Source organism: Alternaria ventricosa (assembly GCF_023758065.1).
Source record: "Alternaria ventricosa strain BMP 2768 chromosome Unknown scaffold_2, whole genome shotgun sequence".
Classification (NCBI taxonomy): Eukaryota; Fungi; Ascomycota; class Dothideomycetes; order Pleosporales; family Pleosporaceae; genus Alternaria; species Alternaria ventricosa.
In genome coordinates, this window is record NW_026055682.1 from 752,565 (window position 1) to 774,765 (window position 22,201).

The 22,201-nt window shown below is 53.5% G+C and overlaps 6 protein-coding genes across 6 annotated transcripts; 3 read left to right on the forward strand and 3 right to left on the reverse strand.

Annotated features, from left to right (window-relative positions):
• Positions 1-889: 889 nt before the first annotated feature.
• On the forward strand, positions 890-4,015 carry J4E93_001256 (uncharacterized protein; the record flags this gene model as incomplete). Its single annotated transcript, XM_049339208.1, has 4 exons — positions 890-970; positions 1,037-1,591; positions 1,638-2,372; positions 2,426-4,015. The coding sequence occupies 4 exons, from the start codon at positions 890-892 to the stop codon at positions 4,013-4,015; spliced, it is 2,961 nt and encodes a 986-aa protein (XP_049203165.1).
• Positions 4,016-6,892: 2,877 nt separating this feature from the next.
• J4E93_001257 (uncharacterized protein) lies at positions 6,893-7,936 on the forward strand (the record flags this gene model as incomplete). The annotated part of the gene is made up of 3 exons (XM_049339209.1): positions 6,893-7,091; positions 7,148-7,827; positions 7,889-7,936. The coding sequence occupies 3 exons, from the start codon at positions 6,893-6,895 to the stop codon at positions 7,934-7,936; spliced, it is 927 nt and encodes a 308-aa protein (XP_049203166.1).
• Positions 7,937-8,732: 796 nt separating this feature from the next.
• J4E93_001258 (uncharacterized protein) lies at positions 8,733-11,866 on the reverse strand (the record flags this gene model as incomplete). The annotated part of the gene is made up of 3 exons (XM_049339210.1): positions 8,733-10,044; positions 10,093-11,567; positions 11,615-11,866. The coding sequence occupies 3 exons, from the start codon at positions 11,864-11,866 to the stop codon at positions 8,733-8,735; spliced, it is 3,039 nt and encodes a 1,012-aa protein (XP_049203167.1).
• A 2,098-nt stretch (positions 11,867-13,964) lies between these two features.
• Positions 13,965-15,688, reverse strand: J4E93_001259 (uncharacterized protein; the record flags this gene model as incomplete). The annotated part of the gene is made up of 3 exons (XM_049339211.1): positions 13,965-14,436; positions 14,711-15,332; positions 15,394-15,688. 3 exons carry the CDS (start codon positions 15,686-15,688, stop codon positions 13,965-13,967), a joined length of 1,389 nt encoding a protein of 462 aa, XP_049203168.1.
• A 1,973-nt stretch (positions 15,689-17,661) lies between these two features.
• J4E93_001260 (uncharacterized protein) lies at positions 17,662-19,073 on the reverse strand (the record flags this gene model as incomplete). The annotated part of the gene is made up of 2 exons (XM_049339212.1): positions 17,662-18,185; positions 18,242-19,073. 2 exons carry the CDS (start codon positions 19,071-19,073, stop codon positions 17,662-17,664), a joined length of 1,356 nt encoding a protein of 451 aa, XP_049203169.1.
• Positions 19,074-20,264: 1,191 nt separating this feature from the next.
• J4E93_001261 (uncharacterized protein) lies at positions 20,265-22,005 on the forward strand (the record flags this gene model as incomplete). Its single annotated transcript, XM_049339213.1, has 4 exons — positions 20,265-20,489; positions 20,549-20,623; positions 20,674-21,684; positions 21,733-22,005. The coding sequence occupies 4 exons, from the start codon at positions 20,265-20,267 to the stop codon at positions 22,003-22,005; spliced, it is 1,584 nt and encodes a 527-aa protein (XP_049203170.1).
• Between the last annotated feature and the right edge of the window lie 196 nt (positions 22,006-22,201).

Below are 22,201 nucleotides of genomic sequence, written 5' to 3' on the forward strand. Positions count from 1 at the left end.
CACAAGAAAGGGTTTGCACTGCCTCCATAACATCTTTCTAGTGCAACAGAAGAAATTGTGAGGGCTATGTAGCAGCTAATATTTAAAGGTGCACGTATGCAAAGCAGAAGATGTGTATCAAGTGACCAGGGCGCAACGAAGATCAGGTTCTAGTGCAGCATTGCGTGCCTTCTGCGTGGCCTTTTCGCGGAACAGATTGGTCTCGAACGATGACGTAACGATACGATTCGCTCGCTCCACTCATCTCGTTCCACATGAGAACTCCACCACAGCACTGCGCTCGAGCTGATCATCATCTGGGTTGCATCGATGCGATAGGCGTTATCGCACATTCAATTCTTGCTACTTTGGGGGACCCTGCCAAGTCCTCTATAGCATAAAGTAGTAGTGCACCAAAATTTTCGGTCCCAAGGTCTCGACCATGCGCTCAAGTTCTAAAAATAGTTGTTTCGTGGGGTGCTCCTAGTTGCATGCAAGAGTCCAGATCGTATTTGCAACTCGCACGAAAGCTTGTGACGCGGACTGTTTCTTTGACAGTGTTTGAGGCCCACAAGTTTAGCGGCGGGAATGACGTCGTTTCGGCGGCGACGAGCGGAAGAAAGAGTGTTCTAGCACCCTGATGCGCCGCTTTTCCCAACAAAGAGGATCTGGGGGATCGTTACGCGTCCGGAGTTTATTGGGAGGGTCTGGTCTTGTGCTGCGTGGATCTAATTAGGCTTTCTCATGTGAACATTATTCCCTGTGTGACTTTTCTTCTTCTTGTCCAACCATACCACACCACGACACCTTTTTTCTCATTCGCTGCCTTTTTTTCAGGATTCTTGGGACCGAAAATTACATCGACTTCTACTGAGTACATTCGTTTGAAGAGGAGGAGGGAAGTTCCAGTATGGATGTCTGGAGAAGGCAGAATGGCGAGAGTGGGACTGATAAGTTTCTCGATTTGATTGCGGATCCGTTCCAAGGCGAAGTGAGTACACATCCACGAACATGCCATATGTTCACCGTCGCGAAACACATACTGACTGTGTTGTAGATCCAAGAGAACTCCATCTACGCCGCTATTGTATATTCCTTCGTTATATCCGGTCTGCTGGTCGTGGTGTTCTGCTTCCTTCGACCCCGCAACTCGCGAGTCTACGCGCCACGAGCGAAACACGCCGATGAGAAACACCGACCGAAGCCTTTGGATAAGAAGCCATTAAGTTGGTTGTCTGCGGTTAGGGATGTGAAAGAGCAGGAGTTGGTGGACACTATTGGTCTGGATGCGGTCGTGTTTCTACGGTTCCTTCGAATGCTCCGGAACATCTTCATCGTGTTGACGGCTGTTGGTTGTGGCATTCTAATACCGGTCAACGTTGTGGGAGGCTCGCCGCTGTACAAGCAGTGGAAGGAGATACCGACACTGATGAAGTTCACTCCGCAGTATATCTTTGGAAGGAAGTTCTGGGCGTACGTTGTGGTGGCGTATATCATCCAGGGGACTGTTTGCTTCTTCCTCTGGTGGAACTACAGGGCCATTTTGAAGCTGAGGCGCGCGTATTTCAATACCCAGGAATACAAGTCCAGTTTGCATTCGCGAACGCTACTGGTAAGTCTCCCTAATACGTTCCAGGGATCAAGCTGACATCAGACAGCTAACACACGTTCCCGAATCATCGCGGACCGACGCTGGGCTTGTCGAGCTTGTCGAACAGGCGAAGCCTATCGATAGTATACCCCGGACAGTTATTGGACGCAATGTCAAGGATTTGCCCAAGCTAATCGAGGCGCATGATGACGCTGTCCGCCTGCTCGAGAAGCATTTGGCTGAGTACCTAAGTAACCCGAATAAGCTACCCGCCAAGCGCCCGACGTGCAAGGCTATGAAAGACGATCAGGCAGTCCATGGCAAAGGAAAACTAGATGCGATCGATTACCTCACGGATCGAATTTCCAGGCTGGAGACGACGATCAAGGAAGTGCGGGAGGGTGTCGATATGCGAAACCCTATGCCATATGGATTCGCATCTTACGCACATATCGAGGATGCGCATGCAGTTGCGTATGCGACGAGGAAGAAAGGCCCCGCTGGCTGCGATGTTTACCTTGCGCCCAAACCGCACGACCTGCTCTGGCAGAATCTTCCGATGACACGGAGAACTCGCAGGATACGCGCCTTCTGGGACGGACTCTGGGTCGTCTTGTTCACCATCGCGTTCGTCGTTCCTAACATATTGACATCGGTCTTCCTGTCAGACTTCTCCCACTTGGGACTTGTTTGGCCAGCGTTTATGACGAACCTCCAAGCTCATCCCACTGGCTGGGCGATTGCGCAGGGTATCTTGGCTCCTTTGGTACAAACTCTAATGTATATGGGAGTACCCGTGGTGGTTAGTATACCCGCGAACCTTAGTTGACATGTAAGCTGACATGATATCCTTAGTTTCGACGACTGTTCACGCACTCTGGTGATGTGTCGAAGACATCCAGAGAACGCCATGTCACTGCCCGCCTCTACTCCTTCTTTGTGTTCAACAACCTCCTTGTCTTCTCCGTGTTCGGTTCGGCCTGGCGGTTCGTTGCTGCCGTCATTGCAGCCCAGGATCAAGGCGTGTGGGAAGCCATTCAGGATGGTCATCTGTTCACCAAGGTTATGACTGGCTTGTGTAATGTGTCTACATTCTGGCTTACCTGGCAAATGCAACGCAACCTCGGTGCTGCTATCGATCTGTCGCAAGCCTGGATCTTCGCTTGGTCCTGGATTCAGCGTACCTTCTTCTCGCCAACTCCGCGGGAGCTCATCGAACTCAGTGCACCGCAACCGTTCCCTTATGCCGACTACTACAACAACTACCTCTTCGTGTCGACGGTTGGCCTCTGCATGGGAACACTACAGCCTATCATCTTCCCGGTTACAGCCTTCTATATCGCCATGGATTCCGTCTTCAAAAAGTATCTGCTTCAGTACGTTTTCATCACCAAGACCGAATCGGGCGGCAGATTCTGGAAGCTCCTTGTCAACCGCATGCTTTTCGCGGTTTGTTTCGCAAACGCGGTCATCGCGTTGGTTGTTGGAGCGAACGGTGTCGGGTCGATCGATTTCGACAATGTTCAAGTGAGGACTGGCAACATGCTCTACGCAATGATACCGCTTCCGTTCTTGCTGTTCGGCTTCAAGTGGTACTGCAGGCGCGCTTTCGACGACAAACTGCTGTATTACTCAACACTCCCCTATTCCGATGTCGAAGGCTCTCATTCCGTGGATCACCCGAAATCGAAGAAGAGCACCAAGGTCTCGTCCCGCTATGGTCATCCTGCGCTCTACAAGAAACTGCTTACGCCAATGGTCCACGCAAAGTCTCAGCACCTCCTGAAAGAGGTATACGGGCACCGTACAAATGCTGATCGTGACATCTTCGATGCACCTCACCGCCGTTCGACCGACCGTGCCATGCCATCCACACCAGGCTACGACCGCTTCGGCGACTACTTCATGACCGAAATGGACACTCACCAGCCAGGCAAGCATGCGACTGGTGGAACGGAGATGCCGCACATGGAAGTCGTCACCGAGTCAGAGCTCGACTTTGAGAACTTCAAGAAGCGTGCGGAGTTCCGTGAGCAATTTGGAGGTGACGGGGAGCTATACGGCCGACCCGAGGACATGTCAAGGCCTGGCACTCCTTCTACGTTCACCACGCTCACCGAAATGGGTCCGTATGGACGCCGGGACTCACCGTCAGGGTCGAGGGCGTCAAGTCGAACACGACTAGGAGATAAGGAGGAGCTAGAACAGGGGACGACGTACGCTAAGGGATACCAGAAGACGCCGCGACCTGAGGAAGGCTTCGAAGAAGTTGGCATCGATGTCGACATTCCGGCGACGCCGTTTGATGCTGACGCCGTACTGCACGGTACGACTAGCCGCCAGCCGCTTGTCAGTGCGGACGAAAGGGACGGTGGCGTGGAATATTTCAACCGTGGACCTCACGAAGAGGATACGAGTTATGAGCGCTTTAGGCATGTTGGATGATATGGGGTAGGATAGACAAAACACTAGATCTAATCATAATGTTTGTATAACTATATGAATGGTTCCAAGATACAATGCAGTGTGATGTCAGTTTATTCTTCCGAGAAACATGCAGCAACTGGCTTTCATGACGCTTCCATTGCATCCTATCCAGATCCACTCACCCTGTGGTGGGTAAGCACTGAATCTGAATCCGACGGTATGTCACCGGTCACTTCGTCACCATCCCTCCCACGTGGACAACAAGACCGATGTGAGACCTAGTGAGTTCCCCTCCCCGAGAAAGGAGAAAGCCACCGGCAACAGTAACGCTGAGTGCATGATTGGTACACGTGAGAAGTGAGAAGCAACAATCATCCAAACAATGAGCTTCGTCAGCACAAGATCCAGACAAAGGCCGTCTAAGCCTACGTTGTGTTCCACAACACGACGTTAGTAAGGCCGACGTGCCAAGAGCGGGAAGGCAGCCCGAGGGGGGAGACACGGAATGAGCAAGAACATTGGCGACAGTACGACATAATACTCCGCCTCCGCCCACCCAAAGCTGGGCACACAAGTATACAAGACACCACGACGCTGCCTATGCGACAACAAGACCGACCAAGACCGTCGCATGAGAGGAGAAGGCGCCTCGCAAGCATAAGCCCGAATGCGACGGACCACGTGGAATCACTTGGCAGGGTTCTCTTGCTCGAAAGGAAAGTCGAGCATAGCGCGTCGTTCCGACGATAAGACCGATAAAGTCAGGTCATTTTGTACAGGACCTCGTCGACGAGATCTGAATATAGTGCCAAGATCGGCATGGTGATGCTGGGCGTGGTGTTGCAAGCAGCAGACGTTATAGGGTTGGCTGGTCACAGGTCCACTGGGTTTCCGCGCGGCTCGCCGTTACAGCTAAGGACAGGGAAGGGGGCGTGGCTTACGTGCTTGGAATGCGGAGATTTCAAGGTTGCGAGTCGGACCGCGTGGTTTGGGTCAACGGCCGATTGTCGAGTGGGGTGAACGGCGGCGATCTTTGCTCTTTGCACGTGTACATGGTGGTGATTCTTGGTAGTCGGGAAAGTAAGACGGTTAGTTGGGGTGTGCAGTGTGGGAAGTGGTATGACTGTGATGGAATGATGATGGTGGTTGTGGCTACTGCTCAGGCTCACGTGGCGCGCAGGCTCACCGCGGCCGGCTACCTATCGTATCCGTATTCCGGTGCCATGGGCGAGCAATTCTGTTCAGCATCAAGCAATATCACCTCCATACGCGCCATCATCACGGCTTGGCGTCCGCGTACGCCGTGTACTATGTATCTTTGCCTGCCAAGCCCCTCAAGATATGCCTCACGACAGCATCTAGATGTTGGTTTTGGGGCCTAGAGGCGCAACGAGAAACGCATTGGAGACTCGCCTCCCTTCCTTCATTGCCTCATTTCGAGTTAGACGCGCACTCACGATAACCCCGCAGTTTCACAAGTGGACTGATCTCGCGAGTGCAAAGGAGCAAGTGGGCGAACGCTTGATCGGTTTGATCACAATCTGATACAACAGCAGCGGTGTGCGACCTATCGCATCGACGACGACTTTCGCTCTTGGTTCGGCCACTTGGAACCCATGGATAAAATACACCATGCCGCGCATCCCTGTCGCACGTCGTAAAGCAGAGCCTCGAATATGCCTGGAGGGCTTTCGCCAAGCGACGTGTCCAGAAAGCGCGCTTTCTGCAAGCGTTTCAGCTCCTTCGGGGTAATTTGCTGCTACTTAGTACCATCATGTGGCGAAGCCAGGCTCGACGGCTCTTCGGCTGCCTTGCTTTGCAGTCGCTTGGGGTTATTTTGGAGAAATCACACGATTCTTGGACTTGGCGCGCGCAGGATGTGGAGAAAAGTTCTTGGACGAAGGATTGGAGTAAGGTTGTTGTTATGTCGACTAATTATTTTCAGGGTTTCTTGCGCAATTGGGATGATGGTGCATCAGCATCATTCGGCACTGCTACCGATGAACCTTCTTTCTGACAGATCTCTTGCTATCCGTCATCTCAGAGCACGTCCGACTTTCCTGTCAGCATAGGGTCCAACATGGGCCATGCTCGCTTCCACCACGCAGGGCGGCTGTCAACGTCTCAGCATACCAAGCAAATGTCACAAGTCTTGACCCCTGTTTAGCCCCTCAATATCGTTCTGGGCGACTCCTTAACCACATACTCAACTTGGCACCTACCTGTAATGGAAATTTCCCGCTCCTTCCTCGCATGTCTTGTATACACTGGCCAAGAAACGGCGTTCTGGAGGTCTCTTGACGTATGACTTGGTCTTCTTGGCCCTGCGCGTCTAGTTTGCGGAGGATTTTCGTTGCAAGGTAGAGACATGCGACCGGCCGGAACGAGTTTGAGCGAGCAACGTTTTTGTACAGCATTGCTCATGGATTGTAGGTATATCTTGTGCTTAGCTCTGCATCTCAAGCCTTCTAGTTGACATTCTAGCCGCCTTTTCCGTTCTTCCATCTTGTTCGTTCTAATACGGTCCGTTTTTCCCGCCGAACTGCTCCTTGTACCTACTTTCTCTTTGGCTCAGCCTCCAGGTGTTCGGGCTTATTCGGGTCTTGTCCTTCTCTTGCCTTTCTTGTAATACGACTAGGTTGATCCTGTCTTGCTCTTATACTCCACATTCGTTCGTGTTGCACGGTCGACATCAGCATCCGCTACCAAGGCCTCTTGCGCGTACTCTTGTCTAATCTCTTGCACTGAGGCATACACTATCTTGTCTTTTTGCTTAAGAACGACCCCTCCCGCAGTGTGTTTTGGAAACATCAGCAGCAGCTTTCCACATTCATTCAGTGTTCTTTTTTACAGCACCCTTCACTCTTTACAGTCCAGTCCAGTACATCGCTCATCATGCTTTTCTCCGCACTCCTCCTTGCGTCGACCGCATCCGCGACCTGCCTTCACGGCCTCTCCAAGTTCAAGCGCGCAGACACCGTTGAGGTCAACACCTTTGGTTATGGACCCATGAACGGACCCTTCAACTGGGCTTCGCTTGCTCCTGAGAACGAAGCTTGCAAGTCTGGCAAGAACCAGTCTCCCATCAACATTGGTACGTCTCTCTCTTTCTATACTACTTATAGGCCCTCCACTAACATTGTTCTTTAGATGCCACCATCACCGCCGCATCAGACCGCCCCGTCCTCGACATTCCCGACGCGGAAGTAATCTTCGAGAACCTCGGCACGACCATCGAAGTCGTCGTCAACGGCACAACAAGCTACGCAGGCACCAACTTCCGCCTCGTCCAATTCCACATGCACACCCCCTCCGAGCACCACATCAACGACGAATACTTCCCGTTGGAGATCCACATGGTGCACCAGGGCGTCGACGACGAAAGTCAACTCGCCGTCATCGCGCTCATGTTCGAGCTCTCCACCGGCGACTCCGCATCCATGATCCAATCGCTGTCATCCTCGCTCGCCGACATCGCCACTCCGGGTACCAAGACCACAATCTCCTCCGGTATCGACTTCACCGACGTTGTTGAGACGCTCAAGACGTCTGATATCCAGACGTACAGCGGTTCGCTTACTACCCCTCCCTGTGCTGAGGGCGTTACTTTCCTCATTGTCAAGGACCCGCTTCCGGTTTCTGTTGAGGACTTCAACGCTATCAAGAAGATTGTCAAGTTCAACTCTCGTTTCATCCAGAACGCGCTTGGTGGAATGAACATTCTGGAAATTGGTGCTGCGGCTGGTAACACTTCGATGCCTCCTGCTCAGAACGCTACGCCCCGTGCCAATGTTGAGATTAATGCTGATCTCGGTCTCCTTGATGCTAAGGTATGCTCTTTCCTCCCTGCAATAGCTTTGTCAGATCATATATACTAATTCGTTTGCTTAGGTCACCGTCGGTACTCCTACTATCCAGAGGCGTGTACGCAAGTACTAAATGTAATATTCCTTTCTCCTTATAGAAGATCTTGTTGCATGGTTGCGGAGTGAGTGGTGTTGTAGTGAGTTGTGGACAACTCAGATTTTCATATCTTCTTTTGATTTATTTCGCATTTACACAGAGAGTGGTCGGGGTGATACCAGCTTTCCTTTTTCTCTTAGTCTACTAGATCATGATTTAGATAAGACTTATTACAGCAATGTAACATGTTCAGCTGCCAATTTTTCTCCCTCGGCTACTTCGGAGCGTTAGCTGAGTGTAGTTCTCTTGACTGATCGATGGATGTTCGCATAAACGTTAGTACAACATGGCGTTGACATTGCTTTGTTGAATGTAGCGTGTGATGATGAAACGAGGGACGGCCGCGATGAACCCTGGAGGAAGTGTGAACGCATATACCCGCGGATCATCGAACACCTACCTAAAGCTAACAATCTAGAAAGTCAAAATGCGTTATCTTGTTAATTTTCATTTTAATACTGATCCAGACTTCCCTGCATCTTTTCAATCCCTCCTTGAATAAGATATGCACAAGCTAGTCAAAATCACTGGACGCACGCTTCGTCGCACAAGAAGACTACAAGGCAGAGTACCGACACATGCAAGAAAAGAATATTTGGAATTGTGATCTGACTTCAAAATATCCTGTTTTGCCAACTCCAGCAATGCAATGAACGAATACAAAAAACCCAGCTGTACTCTGCCTTGCGCAGAATCCCCTCACTTTCCAGATTGGCGCAAACAACCCACACTACCACTGCCTATCTTACACTACCGACTACCGTCTACGTTCCTAATCGTAGCCAGGATCGCCACTAGGTGCCGGCGTCGCAGCATCCCAACCGCCAGGTGTGGGCGCCGCAATACCATATCCACCACGAGACGTGTCACCAGGTGTAGGCGCGGCATAGTTGCCAGGCGTAGGAGCATCCATGGGCGGGCCACCAGGCGTAGGCGCAGCGTAAGCACCATAGCCACCAGGAGTAGGAGCAGCGTAAGCACCAGGTGTTGGGGCGTTGTAAGCACCAGGCGTAGGAGCAGAGAGACCGCCAGACTTTGAAGCGGTGTTTCCGGATGATCCACCCCAGCCAGGTGTGCGACCTCCAGAGTTGAAGCCACCGTACGAGGTACGGTTTCCGTCATTGCCGCCGTAGGCTGTCGCTCCGCCATACGATGTGGCGCCTCCATATGCGGTTGCACCGCCGTATGCTGTTCGAGAGCCATCGCCGCCTCCATAAGAAGTCCGTGATCCGTCTCCTCCACCATAAGCGGTGCGTCCGCCATCTCCACCCCAACCAGGAGTACGGCCTCCAGCAGCGGCACCACCTCCCCAACCAGGCGTGCGACCGCCGCCGCCGCCTCCCCAGCCAGGCGTACGGCCACCACCACCACCAGAGTTGCCCCAGCCAGGTGTGCGTCCGCCAGCTGCACCGCCGTAGCTTGTCTGACCACCAGAGAAGCCTCCACGTGAGCGGTTGGGGAACTTGCCTCCCATTTCGACACTGGCGCCAGTGATGGGATCTTTGATAGTCAGGAGCTCCTTCTTCACCGAGACTTGCTTGTTCTTCGTGTGTAACTCGATACGGGCTTCATCGTTCATGGTATCTTTGACAATACCCAACAGACCCTTGTAGGCGCCCTTTCGAATGACAACCGTTTTGCCAATAAGCTTATCACGGCCGAAAGTGGCGCGGGGTGGTGGCATAGCAGCCGCGTTGCCGTTCGGGCCTGCGTTTAGGGCAGGGTTGATGCCACTAAGATCTGGGCCTTGCGCTTGAGCGCGACCACTCTTTGCTGCCATGGTGACGACGTTGTTGCTTCGAACCACGAAGATACCCTGGTTCTCGACAAGCTCGCGGTTTCGTACGAAAAGTGTGCCTCTGTGGATGTATAGAACCTTGCCCTGACGGCCCTCGCCTCCATACTCCTTGACGTCGTCCTCGTGTCGGATTTCAGAGCCGTCGCGGTCGGTTGCTACAGCATGCTTATTCCTTCCCACGATTTGCGAGACTTGTGTGTGGAGGAGTGTGCGGACATCGCCTTGTTGGTCGACAATTCGTAGGACTTCGCGATCGACACGAACGACGCAACCGATAGTTGAGGCACTGCAGAATGTTAGTTCGTTGTCAAATCATCGGAAGGAGATAACTTACTCAATCTGTACGAAGTCGTAGAGATCGAAGTTGGAGTCAGCACCGACGTTTGCCGAATCAGCAGCGCGCTTCAGGTCTTTACTAAAGACCGTGATTTCCTGCTGAGTGGAGTCACAAAGCAAGGTGATCTTATCATCCTTGATTCTGGTGACTAGACCAACTTCGTCGACGTACTTGCTGCCACCGATAACCTTGACGTGGTCACCGTCGCGGAAGAGCTTGCGTAGTGTCTTGACGGGAGCGTCAATTCTTCTCCCTTTGAGATCACCTTCGCTGACTCGAAGCGTAAGAATGTCACCGATGACTGTGACAGTAGTACCGCGGATACCCTTCTGTTCGCCGGTGTAGATCTCGACGTTGTCTCCTGCAGCGAAAGCGGAGCCGGAGTCTGCGGCCTTCTGTGCGGCCTGGACGGCCAAAAGATCCATGGTCTCGGTACCATCGGCATTCTGGATCGCGAAAAACTGCAGTTCCTCCATCTTAGGGTTGACCTTTTCAGTGCTGACCCAGTTGACCTTGACTTCCTTGATGAGGAAGCCGTTTTGGTAATCCTCGCCCTTGTATGTGTATGCCCTTTGGTTGCCAGATCCGGTCATGCTGAGATGCTTCATGTGTCGCTTCTTCGCTTCGGCTTCGTTGAAGAGCTTCGCGGGTGGGCGCTCAACCTGTCGACCAAAGAAGCCGCGCTTGCGCTTGTTGTCAGCGGCGGAGTTGATGTCCTCGTTCAGACCGTAGTCTAGACGTGGTACAAGTTGTACGACACAGTCAAGACCGTTAGTCGAGACCTCAACGACCTTTGCGAGATCGCCCTTGTATGTGGGGGGACGCAGCATGCGCACGAATTTGCCAACCTCCAACGGCGCACGCTTCTTCTTACGGAGCAGATCTGGACGCTCCTTGGGGGGAATCGAGAACTGGCCAGAGCCCATGAAGACGTTTTGTATGCCCTCAATCAACTCCACCACAGCTTGCTTCGAGTCGGCCTCGACGTAGAGGAAACCAGACTGGGGCCCAGTAGGGCCTCGCTCAAAAGCTGAGTAGACCTGTACTGGTTGACCTGTGCGCATCTTCTCGTCGATGCGCTTCTGGATAGACATGATGATCTCGCGCTCCTTTCCAGGACGGCACTTGCAGCCCCAGATAGACGGGTCGTCGACAGTGGGTAGGGCCAGGGGTACGGCACCAGCACCACCGCGACGAGCGCTCTGCATTTCACGCCGCCTGTACTTCTCATCGAACTCCTTGGCAAGCTCCTCAACATCCTTTTGTGCATTGACTTCGCGGCGCATGTCAAGTTCGCGGTGGTGGCGGTCGTCGAGATCGGCGCCCGTGGGCTCGAGGAGATCATCGGGGTGGACTTCATCAACACCCTCGTCGTCGCCCTCCTCCTCTTCTTCTTCGTCCTCGTCGACTTCGGCTTCAACATCAATGAACATGTTGCGCTTGGCCTTCTTTCTCCGCTTGGCAGGTCGGGCCTAGGATAGTCAGTAATTGGACAGCGCAAATGAATGATGGGACCCACGACAACATCCTCGTCGTCCTCATCTTCTTCGTCATCTTCCTCGTCATCGTCATCGTCGAGATCTATGCCGCCGCCCTCTTCATCCTCATCGTCGTTGCCTGTCCTGTTTGGCGCATCGACCTCGTCCTCTTCGTCCTCGTCTACCGGCCTGCGCGAGGCTTTGGTGGTTGGCGCGACGTCATCCTCGTCTATTTCAGGCGCGGGATTGAAGTCTTCCTCTTCCTCTTCGGGGTCGCTGCCGTAGGATGCCATGTTTATCGATGGGTGTGGTGATAGAGGAGCGTGTCCTTCCTAAGAGCTGTCGCGAAGCTCGGGGGTGTGACCGCGGCGATCAAACGGACGTGAGGGTGACTTTATCCGCTGATTGGTTTTCAACCGGCGGCGCGCAGTTGGAGAGGAAAAAGGAGAGAAGTAAGAGCAGACGGCGAGCGTCGAAGTTGACGGGCTATGTTTTAAACATGGGAACGTCGAACAAGGCCCGTCCAAAGAAACCGCGCTAAGCCGGCGCGCCGCGAGGGTCCGTGCGCTCTTGATGGCCTCGACGCCACGCCTCCAGGGTGAAGCATCACCAACGCGTTGACTTCACCCTTAAAGCGGTACAGATCCAGTATGGTTACAGTAGTTTCTGGATGAAAGCTGCAAATGAGCATTCTTGACACACTCATTACATTTACTACCATCAAATAGGAGATTGCTACCTACTGCCCACAGAGGAATCGCGTGCAGTCGACATCTTGAGTAGCAACATCTATATCTCAATATCATAACCTTGCCTTCTGCTCGGTCTTATCCTCTTCTGCTTCACATATCCTTATAACAGCTCTTCCCCAAGCTTTCCGCTCCCTCACATCCTCCAGCGCTCTACCAACCGCCTCCAACCCCCAATAATCCTCCTTATATATAACAGGCCGGATCTTACCATCCTCGACCAACTTCATAAAGTCATCCCAAACCTCCTTTGTCCTCTGCGGATCTCTCCTCCCATCTTCCCCGAACCGCTATCGTGAGTTAGCACACGAATTGACCAAATGAACCCCAAGTGCACGACGATACCCAGGTAACAAAACGGAGAAAACTCACATAACCAAACACCGCAACCCCCTTCAACAAAACCCTATTAACCTTCAAACTCTCCATCTCCCCCCCTCTCGCCGCAAACCCCACAACAACCAACCGTCCCCTATACCTCAAACACCTAATCCCACTCTCCACAGCCCCAATCCCATCATACACGACATCCACCCCCTCCCCCCCATTCCCCAACTTCCTCACCCTCTCTTCCCACCCCTCATCCCCATAATCAACAACCTCATCCGCCCCAACCCCCCTCACAACCTCAGCCTTCTCTTTCCCCCCAACAACAGCAATAACCCTCGCCCCCACGGCCTTCGCAATCTGCACAGCCATAACACCCAACCCCCCACTCGCACCAAGCACCAACACCGTCTCTCCGGGTTTAAGCCGCGCAACGGAAATCAAAGCGCCGTAACTCACCGCACCGCTTGCGCCAACAGCGCAGGCTTCAGCGTTCGTCCATCCCGGTGGGACGCGTCGGATGGAGGGTTCAGAGACGCTGATTTGCTGTGCGTAGGCGCCTAGGCCGCCGCCGAAGACGCGGGTGCCGGGTCGGAAGGAAGAAGAGGGCGGGCTGTGGGTTACGACGCCCGCGTATTCTGTGCCTAGGATGAAGGGTGGTTGGACGTGGCGCTTGTTGTTTTGGTGCAGGCCGCGGGCGTAGAGGAGGTCGACGTGGGTTACGGCTGCGTGGGTGATTTGGATTTGGATGTCTTGGGGGGATTTGGGGGATGGATTGGGGATGGTGGTTGGTTTAAGGTTGGTTACGTTCTGTAGGTGTTTGTTAGGGAGGATGGTGGTGTTACTTGGATGGGTTGCTCACGGAGACGAATTTGTCGATGTGGATGGCCTTCATCGTTGCGGATCAACACATAGAATCTCAATCTTGATCTAGCGGCGTATCCCTACAAAATGCCTGTTAAAGTATTGCAGTATACAGCGAGCGTAGTAGACCATATGCATGCCGGGAGATCGACGCGTCTACGGGTGTGGGGTACGATGAGTTGCCGAGGTTTGACTGGATGCGCGACTATGATAAATCAACAGCAACAAGAATGGTGATTACGAGACGGTGGTAAGTTGAACTGTCAATGGATTATTCAGTGATCTTGTGTTACACGCGATTTCGATTCTCGCGTCTCGCACGATACACTATCATACTCCATCCACACTTTCCATCTTCCACGTACAACTACAAAGCAGAAAGCGCATGATTTCCCAGTGGAGCCCTCCCGCATCGCGAAACCATTTCCGCGTTCTGTTTCTAGCAACGCATTCACGTCCCCGGAGACTGGTCATCCACCTGCCCCAGCGCCATGGATGCCTCATCGCGCGCCTTCTGACGCCGCATGTGCCACTTCTCAACATCCGACATGGGTTTCTTGGCCTCGAACGACTTCCGACCCTTCTGTGCCGCCATATGAACTTTCGTCCAGACCGCCGATATAGCGATGAGGCTGACGAGAGCCAAAGCGGTCCAGTATACGATGTGGAACTCCCTCAACATTTCCTGTGGCCGCTCTGCCGCCGGTGCCTTCTGTTGTAGATGCATGCTCGGTTCAGAATGAGATGCCGCCGTCACGGGGATCTGCTGTGGTCTGATGACGGGTCCGAGAAGAAGGTTTGAGATCGGGGCTTGTCGACCGAGGATGCTGAGGAGCTCTGTCATGGACATGTTGAGGCCGCTACTCAGTGCGTCCAGCACGAGCATCTTGTCGAGTTCGGGGTCCTGAGACATAATGGCGCCGCTGGATGACTGCACCTGTCAGCGCGTGTCTGCAACGAGCTACAATAAACTCACATTGTCAAGTGGGTGTATACGCAACCGATTCAAAACGCTCACCCAGTGGTGTCCAGGTGTTAGATTGGCGACTTGTGGAGACTGAACATTGCCCTCAAGAAGATTGGCAAGAGAGGAGCCACCTCGGTGTCAGACCACTTACCGTTCGCGACGGAAGCAACGAGCGCGAAACTGGCAAGAGTGACCGCACGTGCGTTGGTAAGTGAGGTAAGAGCTACCACATCGGCCATCCATTAGCCGACAACATGCTGGCATTGAAGACGTTAGTGTTCAACGAGCCTTCTGAAGGTAGATAGTCCATCAGATTTTCGAAGCTCATACTATCGATATCGAAATTCCACATAGTCGGATCGTCGAACGATAGCGGAACCTCGGGATCTAGAGGCAGCTGTTGGGTCGCGCGGTCATTGTCCGGAGTCGGAATTCCAGCAGTATTGCCAGGGATATAGGAACAGTTTTGGGTGGCTGCTGTATCCGCTGATACTGCGGTCCTTTCGTCTGACCCGTCCCTGAGCTTTTCGTACTCTGCCATGAGTGACATGAGGAGACGCACGCCATGTACTGCAACACTTGACGTGTGGAATGATTGCAAGTACCTGATGGCCCGCGTGACATGTAGTTGGCACTCCTGCACCTCCGCATCTGCCTCAGCGCGATGAAAGAGCTCCAAAATGAGGCAAATGCCGGCAGTTATGATGAAGGCTTGCTCAACCCACCATTGCGGCTCTTGTGCATCCCGAGTGGTGTATAGGCTGATGAGACTCTGCGAAGCGCTCATACAAGCCCACCGGCTGTATGTGTAGCGGACGTCCTTGAAGCTCTTGCTTAAGAAGTGCTGATGGACTAATGACAGGGGACAGAGTTAGTGTAGATCTTTGGGCGATTGGCCATGGTGCATACTTACTCATAATGATCTTGTGATGTATTGAAGCCTGGTGCAGCCGCCGCGCCCAGATGACCCATGGGGGCCAGCTAGGGTTGTTGGGTGTCCGAGGAGAAAAGCATTTCGGCAGCTTCTCTGCACAGAAAGCACGCATCTCGCCATCGAACTTCAGAATCGTGGCGTACTTGATAGCGTCATCTTTGTCCTCAAGTTCCACCATAGCGTTGTGGACGTCGAGAAGTAACGCAGCGTTGTCAAAGGAACAGTTTGTGACACCTACTATTGTTGGCGTTTCTGGATCGGTGATGGGCGTCATGGTTTCTTCGTCTAATTCACGTGGTCTTGAGCTCGTGAAATGCCGCCATTGGAGTGTCAGGGTGTAAGAGGCAGATGAAGTACAACACAACCTATAGAATTAATTAGTGGGTGGTGAACAAATAGAATGAACCGGACTATAGACGTACCACTCCTGGCATACCACTCCGTACCACACTCTACGGCCGATCTCACGCTCGATGAAAGCCTCTTTCCGCTTTGGGTCCAGTTCACTTATCCTATCGTCGTCCGGATGGGGCCCAAGTCTAATTGATCAGTTACTAGAGTCTCTTCCAGAGGATGTATGTCACCTACTTGTGCAAACCCAGCCCTTTGGCAATGATTACACCCACACCACGAAGAGCGATCCATTGATTAGTTGAACCAGCTAGATGTTCATACGCGTGCATGATATAAATTGCCTGGACCGAGTAGATGCTGTATTGCGATGTATAATTTCCGAGGTTCAGACACGAAACGGATGCTGCACCCCACAACCGTGCTAGCTGGACTTTTTCATCCATGGAGAAGCCCCATGACATCGAAACTGTTTCTGAAGAGCCGATGATCCCAGATGAGAGAATTGCAACTACAAGATTTGAATTAGCGGCGTCTAAGATCAACTGAGAACATTGAATCTTGTCTCGATGCTCTTCGCCTTGGGAGCATATCAGGTGAAGCAGTCATGCGTCATTGGGGACTCAGGTAACTTACACAAGAGTGCTGTCCATTTCCAGTCAAGGCTTTGCAAATCGAGCTCATACGACTGGCCATAGGCCTGAAGCAACTTCGTTCGAAAGCTTGGCGCATGATAGATGCCGCCATTCCAGTACATCATGTACTGTGCGTAGTAGTCCACAATGAGCATCAATTTTCCCCTCGGCGGCAAAATCGACTGCAAGTACTGTGTCTCCACTATTCTCGCTGCGGTCGAGTAGCAGCTCGTAATAGAGGTCGACCCGTTGGGTCCATCTCGTAGCGGTCGTTTCGACCGGGCGTAAAGGAAGCTCTTGTCGAAAAGGCTTTGATTCGCGTCGGAATCTTTCTCATTCAATATAGCGTTAATCGAAATGTCCGGCAACCCGGTTCGCCAAACTGCATCCTCATGCGGCTCGTCCCGACCCGATTGAGTACCCGTCGTTTGTTGATGGATCGCGGGTAGTGCAACCTGGACGTTTGCATCGGGTGACGGACCAGATGAAGAAGTCTCGCTTGAACCGGCCGCCGAGAGCTTTCTGGGGTATTTGCGGTGCACATTTGGGTTGTATCCGTTGACCCATTTGGTCGTGCATAGATGACCTTCATTGTTCTGTACGCACCTCGTACAAGGCGCCTTTCGATCGCACTTCTGCCGTCTTTGAGAGCATCGCGTACAAGTCTGGCGCTGTTTGGGCATAATGATCTCCTTGGTATCCTGTATGTGATAGGCCTATACCGTCGTACAACAATCTTAGCTTTGTCTTTTGTTCTGCTTGATCGTCTTGTTTTGTACGACAACTCAGGTACGAAGGAGCGAGTTTGAACGAAGAAGGACGATTTTAAGCGAAATCAAATCAAAGTGAGTAGCGCGCAGCGAGTAGTGCGTACAACGGTTGAAGGTCATGAAAGCTGATGTACGAGGCCATGTGCGAATCGTACAAACCTTCGTACAACGGACAACCCCTGCTTCGTCAGACCGGACGCTTTGACCAAGCTTCAGCGCCGGTAGGCTGATGATTAACGTTTGACCAGGACATGTCTGGACGCATCGACATGGTTCATAAAGTGTAATGGTGGAGAGTAGGAAGCTGCGCCGCTGCGTCGCTGCTGGTGTTCTAATCGGCGGTCGAAGGTCTGTGCGCTTCACACACGGACCCAGTACGGATAAAGATCGCGACAGCCCCAAGGTCACAGTAGAACTTCTCACACATTTGCAATGCAACACAGTTGGCCATTCCCTGTGTGAACAACGCTTTATTTGGCTACGAAATGCAACTAGACTAGTGCAAACACCTTCCATCCTGCAATATACATCCTCGTCACCACATACATGCTCGCTCCCGCCATCATCATAACACCAGAGAAGACGTTGAGTCCCCAGTACTTTCCGTTATTTTGAACGACGATAGCTCCTGCGATTGGATTACCTACCAAACCCGCAACTGAGATGCAGGCGAAGACGACACCAACACGGATGCCAATCTGTTCGACTTTGGAAATGTGAGCGATCTGGGCAGGCAACAGTGACACGAAAGCACCAGAAGCAAATCCGTAGAGGCCAGCGAAGGTGATGAATGCCGCATTGCCTGACGCTGGGAGAGCCAGTGCGAGGACCAGAATGCCGGCGACCAGGCACCAGAGCGATTGCATGTTGAATTTTCCCACCTTGTCCGCGAGGGCACCGGGGATGATACGGCCGAAGATACTCGCGGCGTTGAGAATAGCTAAAAGATATCCAGCCAAGGAAGTTGACATTCCAGCTGCCATCGCTTGAACTTCTATGAAGTTGATGGGTATAACTAAATATGGGGTTAGTACGCGTCTTATTGGCAGCTCGTACAGGGGAATAGCTTACACAGTCCCATGAAGAACAAGAATGAGGCAATCGTCAGCAAGACGAAGCGGATGTCCCTAAATGGCTCGACAAACACCTTGAACTCCAAGGTTCTGGGTTGCGGCGGTAGACGAGATTTGACAGTAAAGAAAGCGATGGTCATCATGCCGAGGATGAGGAAGCCAAATGTTCTCATCGTCCAGCCATAGCCGATTTCGGGGATTAGGTGTGTTGCCATGATTGGAAAGATGATGCCGCCTAGCCCACTGCCAGCCGCCATGACTCCGTATGCCAGGCCTCTCTTCTTCAAGAACCATGTAGGAATGGTGCTCGTTCCTGCCTGGAAGATACAGTTCAGACCTAGGGGACTGCAGATTCCTTGCGCGAGGATAAACTGCCAGTACTCGGTGCATAGGCTGGTCATCATGAGACCAAGCACATGGAACAAAGTACCGAACAATAATATGTACTTGGGGCCGTAGTTGTCGTAGAGGAAACCGACGATAGGTCCAGGCGCAAACATGACGAAGATCTCGAGCGAAGCGATCCAGGCGACGGTAGACGGCGAGTACGCGCTGAGCTGGTTCCGTTGGTAGTAACTTTGGAACACTCCGACGCAGTTCAGCCATCCAAATGAGCAGAAGAGACAGCAGAAGCCTCCGAGGAGACACAGGTAGGCGTCTCTTCCGCCATCAGGGAACTGACTTGGATGGAATGGGCTCACGGCCGCTGTAGGCTCGGTCGTTTCGGGTCGCTTTTCATCGACTGGTACTGGCGGTTGTTCGACATCGGATTGGGGAAGTCGTGACTTTTCATCGTGCAACGATGCCACTGAGCTTGTAGTCTGCGACATGGTATTAGACGGTAGTGCTAAGGGTGAAAGGTTGATAGTGAAGGGGTTGGTGTAGTTAAAGCTGGGCTAGGCCATGGTTAAGTAGTCAATGAGGTTGACACGGAGAGGCGTAGCGGCGCTTCGCTCTTTACCTGGAATCCTTATGATCCGCATATTCGATATCAAGCTATTATTGGGGCAGGTTTGCATGTAGGCCTGCACGCCTGTTCGCGCTCGGCCTCGCCCTTGACGCAGACCGACGTGCCGAGCCAATGGCGAGATATCTCACAACATTCGCATTATCACAACAGCGAAGGCAGCTGCGGGACGAAGATTAGTGACCCACATTGCAGACGATCAGTTCGGTCTTTCGAAGAGATTTGCTGGCGAATTCGGTGTTGAAAGGATCTCGCTCTTGCGCGCGCAGCGGACATGCGTAGGAGATGTCGGAGATGACGGCATCTCCGACCCGCGTCCGACCTCGAATCATCATACTGAAGATGCATCCTATATGTGCATGCGGCACCCAAACATGAATTCTCATCATGGGTACGTGTGAATCATTCTTCTGCGCTCAGATCAGCAATCGCTTACATGAGTTGGCGCCCTGATAAGATGCGCAGGGCATTGATCACGCATAGCTTGCGAGTGAATGCAATGTGATCGACGAGTGAATATAGCAAGATAGTGAGTAAAGCACTTCTCATGGTGAAGTCTGTCGAGAGTCGTCGGGTCGAGGCAGCGATGGCGATGACATGTGGAGGTGCAGGACCGGTTCGCTTGATCGGGCAACGACGCACAGACTTGGTTCCTTCGCATTTTGCCTTCCGAATCAGTGTGGTCCTCACTAGCACTCTTGCTTGAACGCGCACAACGACCAACCCACGCCCAAACCCTGACTACCCTGAATCCATCCTGATCATCTACTGGGGAGCTTCGCATATTCGGCCATCTACACCCGCGTATCGCCATCTCGTCGCCCGCCTATTCCTGCATCTCTGACGGATTCCATCCCATTTCAGTGCACACGGCCCGGTACGCGCAACTAGCCCGAGGATAGCTTTTTACTATGCTAACGTCGACTTGCTGTCTTAGGATCTAGGCGCCATTCCTCTGCTTCGCGTATCTCATCCCCCACCACACTCCGCGCAAACTCGACGCAATTCGCCCTCCATCTCGCCGCATAACCTCGCCGTCACCCGCACATTGAAAATGGCATCCACCGAGTCATCCGGCCCCGTCAACGGCAACTACGCGCCGCAGCAGTACGAGAACAGCTACTCCACCGGCGCCTCCAACTTCACACCCTCGCAGCAGCCCACGCCCAGCCAGCCCGCACAACAAGCCGCCGCCTCAGAGATCCCCAAGGACGAGGTCGGCTGGTACTTTGTCGAGCAGTACTACACCACCCTGAGCAAGAGCCCGGACCGACTCTACGTAAGTCGCATATGCGGAAAGGCTTTTCTTGGTGACCACGCGACTGACCCAACTTGCAGCTTTTCTACAACAAGCGCTCCCAGTATGTTTCCGGCGTCGAGGAGGACAAGGTCAACGTCTGCCTAGGCCAGAAGGTACGTGAAGCATGCCCAATTGCAGTCGATGCATGCTGACTCGCGTCTAGGCCATCAACGAGCGCATCAAGGAGCTTGAGTTCAAGGACACCAAGGTCCGCGTCACCAACGTCGACTCGCAGGGCTCCGATGCCAACATCGTCATCCAAGTCATTGGCGAGATCTCCAACCAAGGCCAGCCCCACAAGCGCTTCGTGCAGACTTTCGTCCTCGCCGAGCAGACCAACGGTTACTTCGTCCTCAACGACATCTTCCGCTACCTCGCCGACGAGCCCGAGGAGGACGAGGACCAGCAAGAGCAGGCCGCGCCCCCCAACGGTGTCACGGAGCCCGCTCCCACCGCTGCCGTCCCCGAGAATGCCGATCTCAACCAGAGCGACGAGATCGCGACCAGCGAGGAGGACCTGAACAAGGTGGACAACAAGCTACACCAGGCTGCGCAAGAGGAGCCGTCTGTTGAGGAGGTTGCGCCTGCTGCCCCAGCTCAACAGGTTCCAGAGGAGATCGAGCAGCCCGCTGCTGAGGAGGCACCTGCTGCTGTCGAGGAGAAGGTCGCCGAGCCAACCCCCGCCGCTGAGGAGACCGCCGAGCCTGAGAAGCCTGCCGCTGCCGCCCCGGCGCCCGCCCAAAAGGCCGCCCCCGTTGCTATGCCCTCTGGTCCCCCTAAGCCTGCTGCTCCCCGTACTTGGGCCAGCCTCGCCGCCTCAGCACACAAGGTCGCTACCCCCGTCGTGAACGCCCCCGCTGGCCAGCAAGCTCCTTCGCAGCCCAAGGCCGCTGCCGCCGCGCCTGCTCCTGCCGCTGCTGCTGCCCCCAGCCAGACCTCAGCACCTGCTCGTGACCAATCCCCCGCGACAAGCCAGGGCGAGGCTGCTGGCTGGCAAACAGCCACTGGACACAAGAAGGAGCAGTCCCGCGCACAGAACGCAGGACCCGCCGCCGACCCTGACCAGAAGCGCGCTTACATCAAGAACGTCTACAGCCAGGTCGACGACGCTGCTCTGAAGACTGCTCTGACCAAGTACGGCGAGATTGAGTACCTTGACATCAGCCGTGGCAAGGTAAGTAAATGTACCTCACCATATCGTACCTCGACTAACACCCTGCAGAACTGCGCTTTCGTCGACTTCAAGACACCCGCTGGCTTCCAAGCTGCCGTCGCTGCCAACCCCCACACGATCAACGGCATCGAGATCAAGGTCGAGGAACGCCGTCAGAACCCCGGCCAGTTCAACAGGGGAGGAGGATTCCCTCGCGGTGGTGCTCCTCGCGGCGGCCGTGGCGGTATGGGTGGTCAGGCACCCCGTGGCAACTTCCAGCCTCGGGGACGCGGTGGCCCCATGCGTGGTGGTCGCGGCGGCGCTGCCCCTCAGGAGTCATAAGAAGCTCCACGCGCTGCTTACTCCCTCGTTCCTTTTGCCATTCTTCTTCTATCTCTTGTTGAGTCGGTTTGACTCGATGGCCTCACGACTGACGGCTTTAGCCATGTACTGTACCGACCCCCTTTCAGCGCTTGTATAAAAGTCATTTCATTTCGAGGAAAAGTCTGGGCGTACGCGTTCGTCTTAGGGCTCAGAG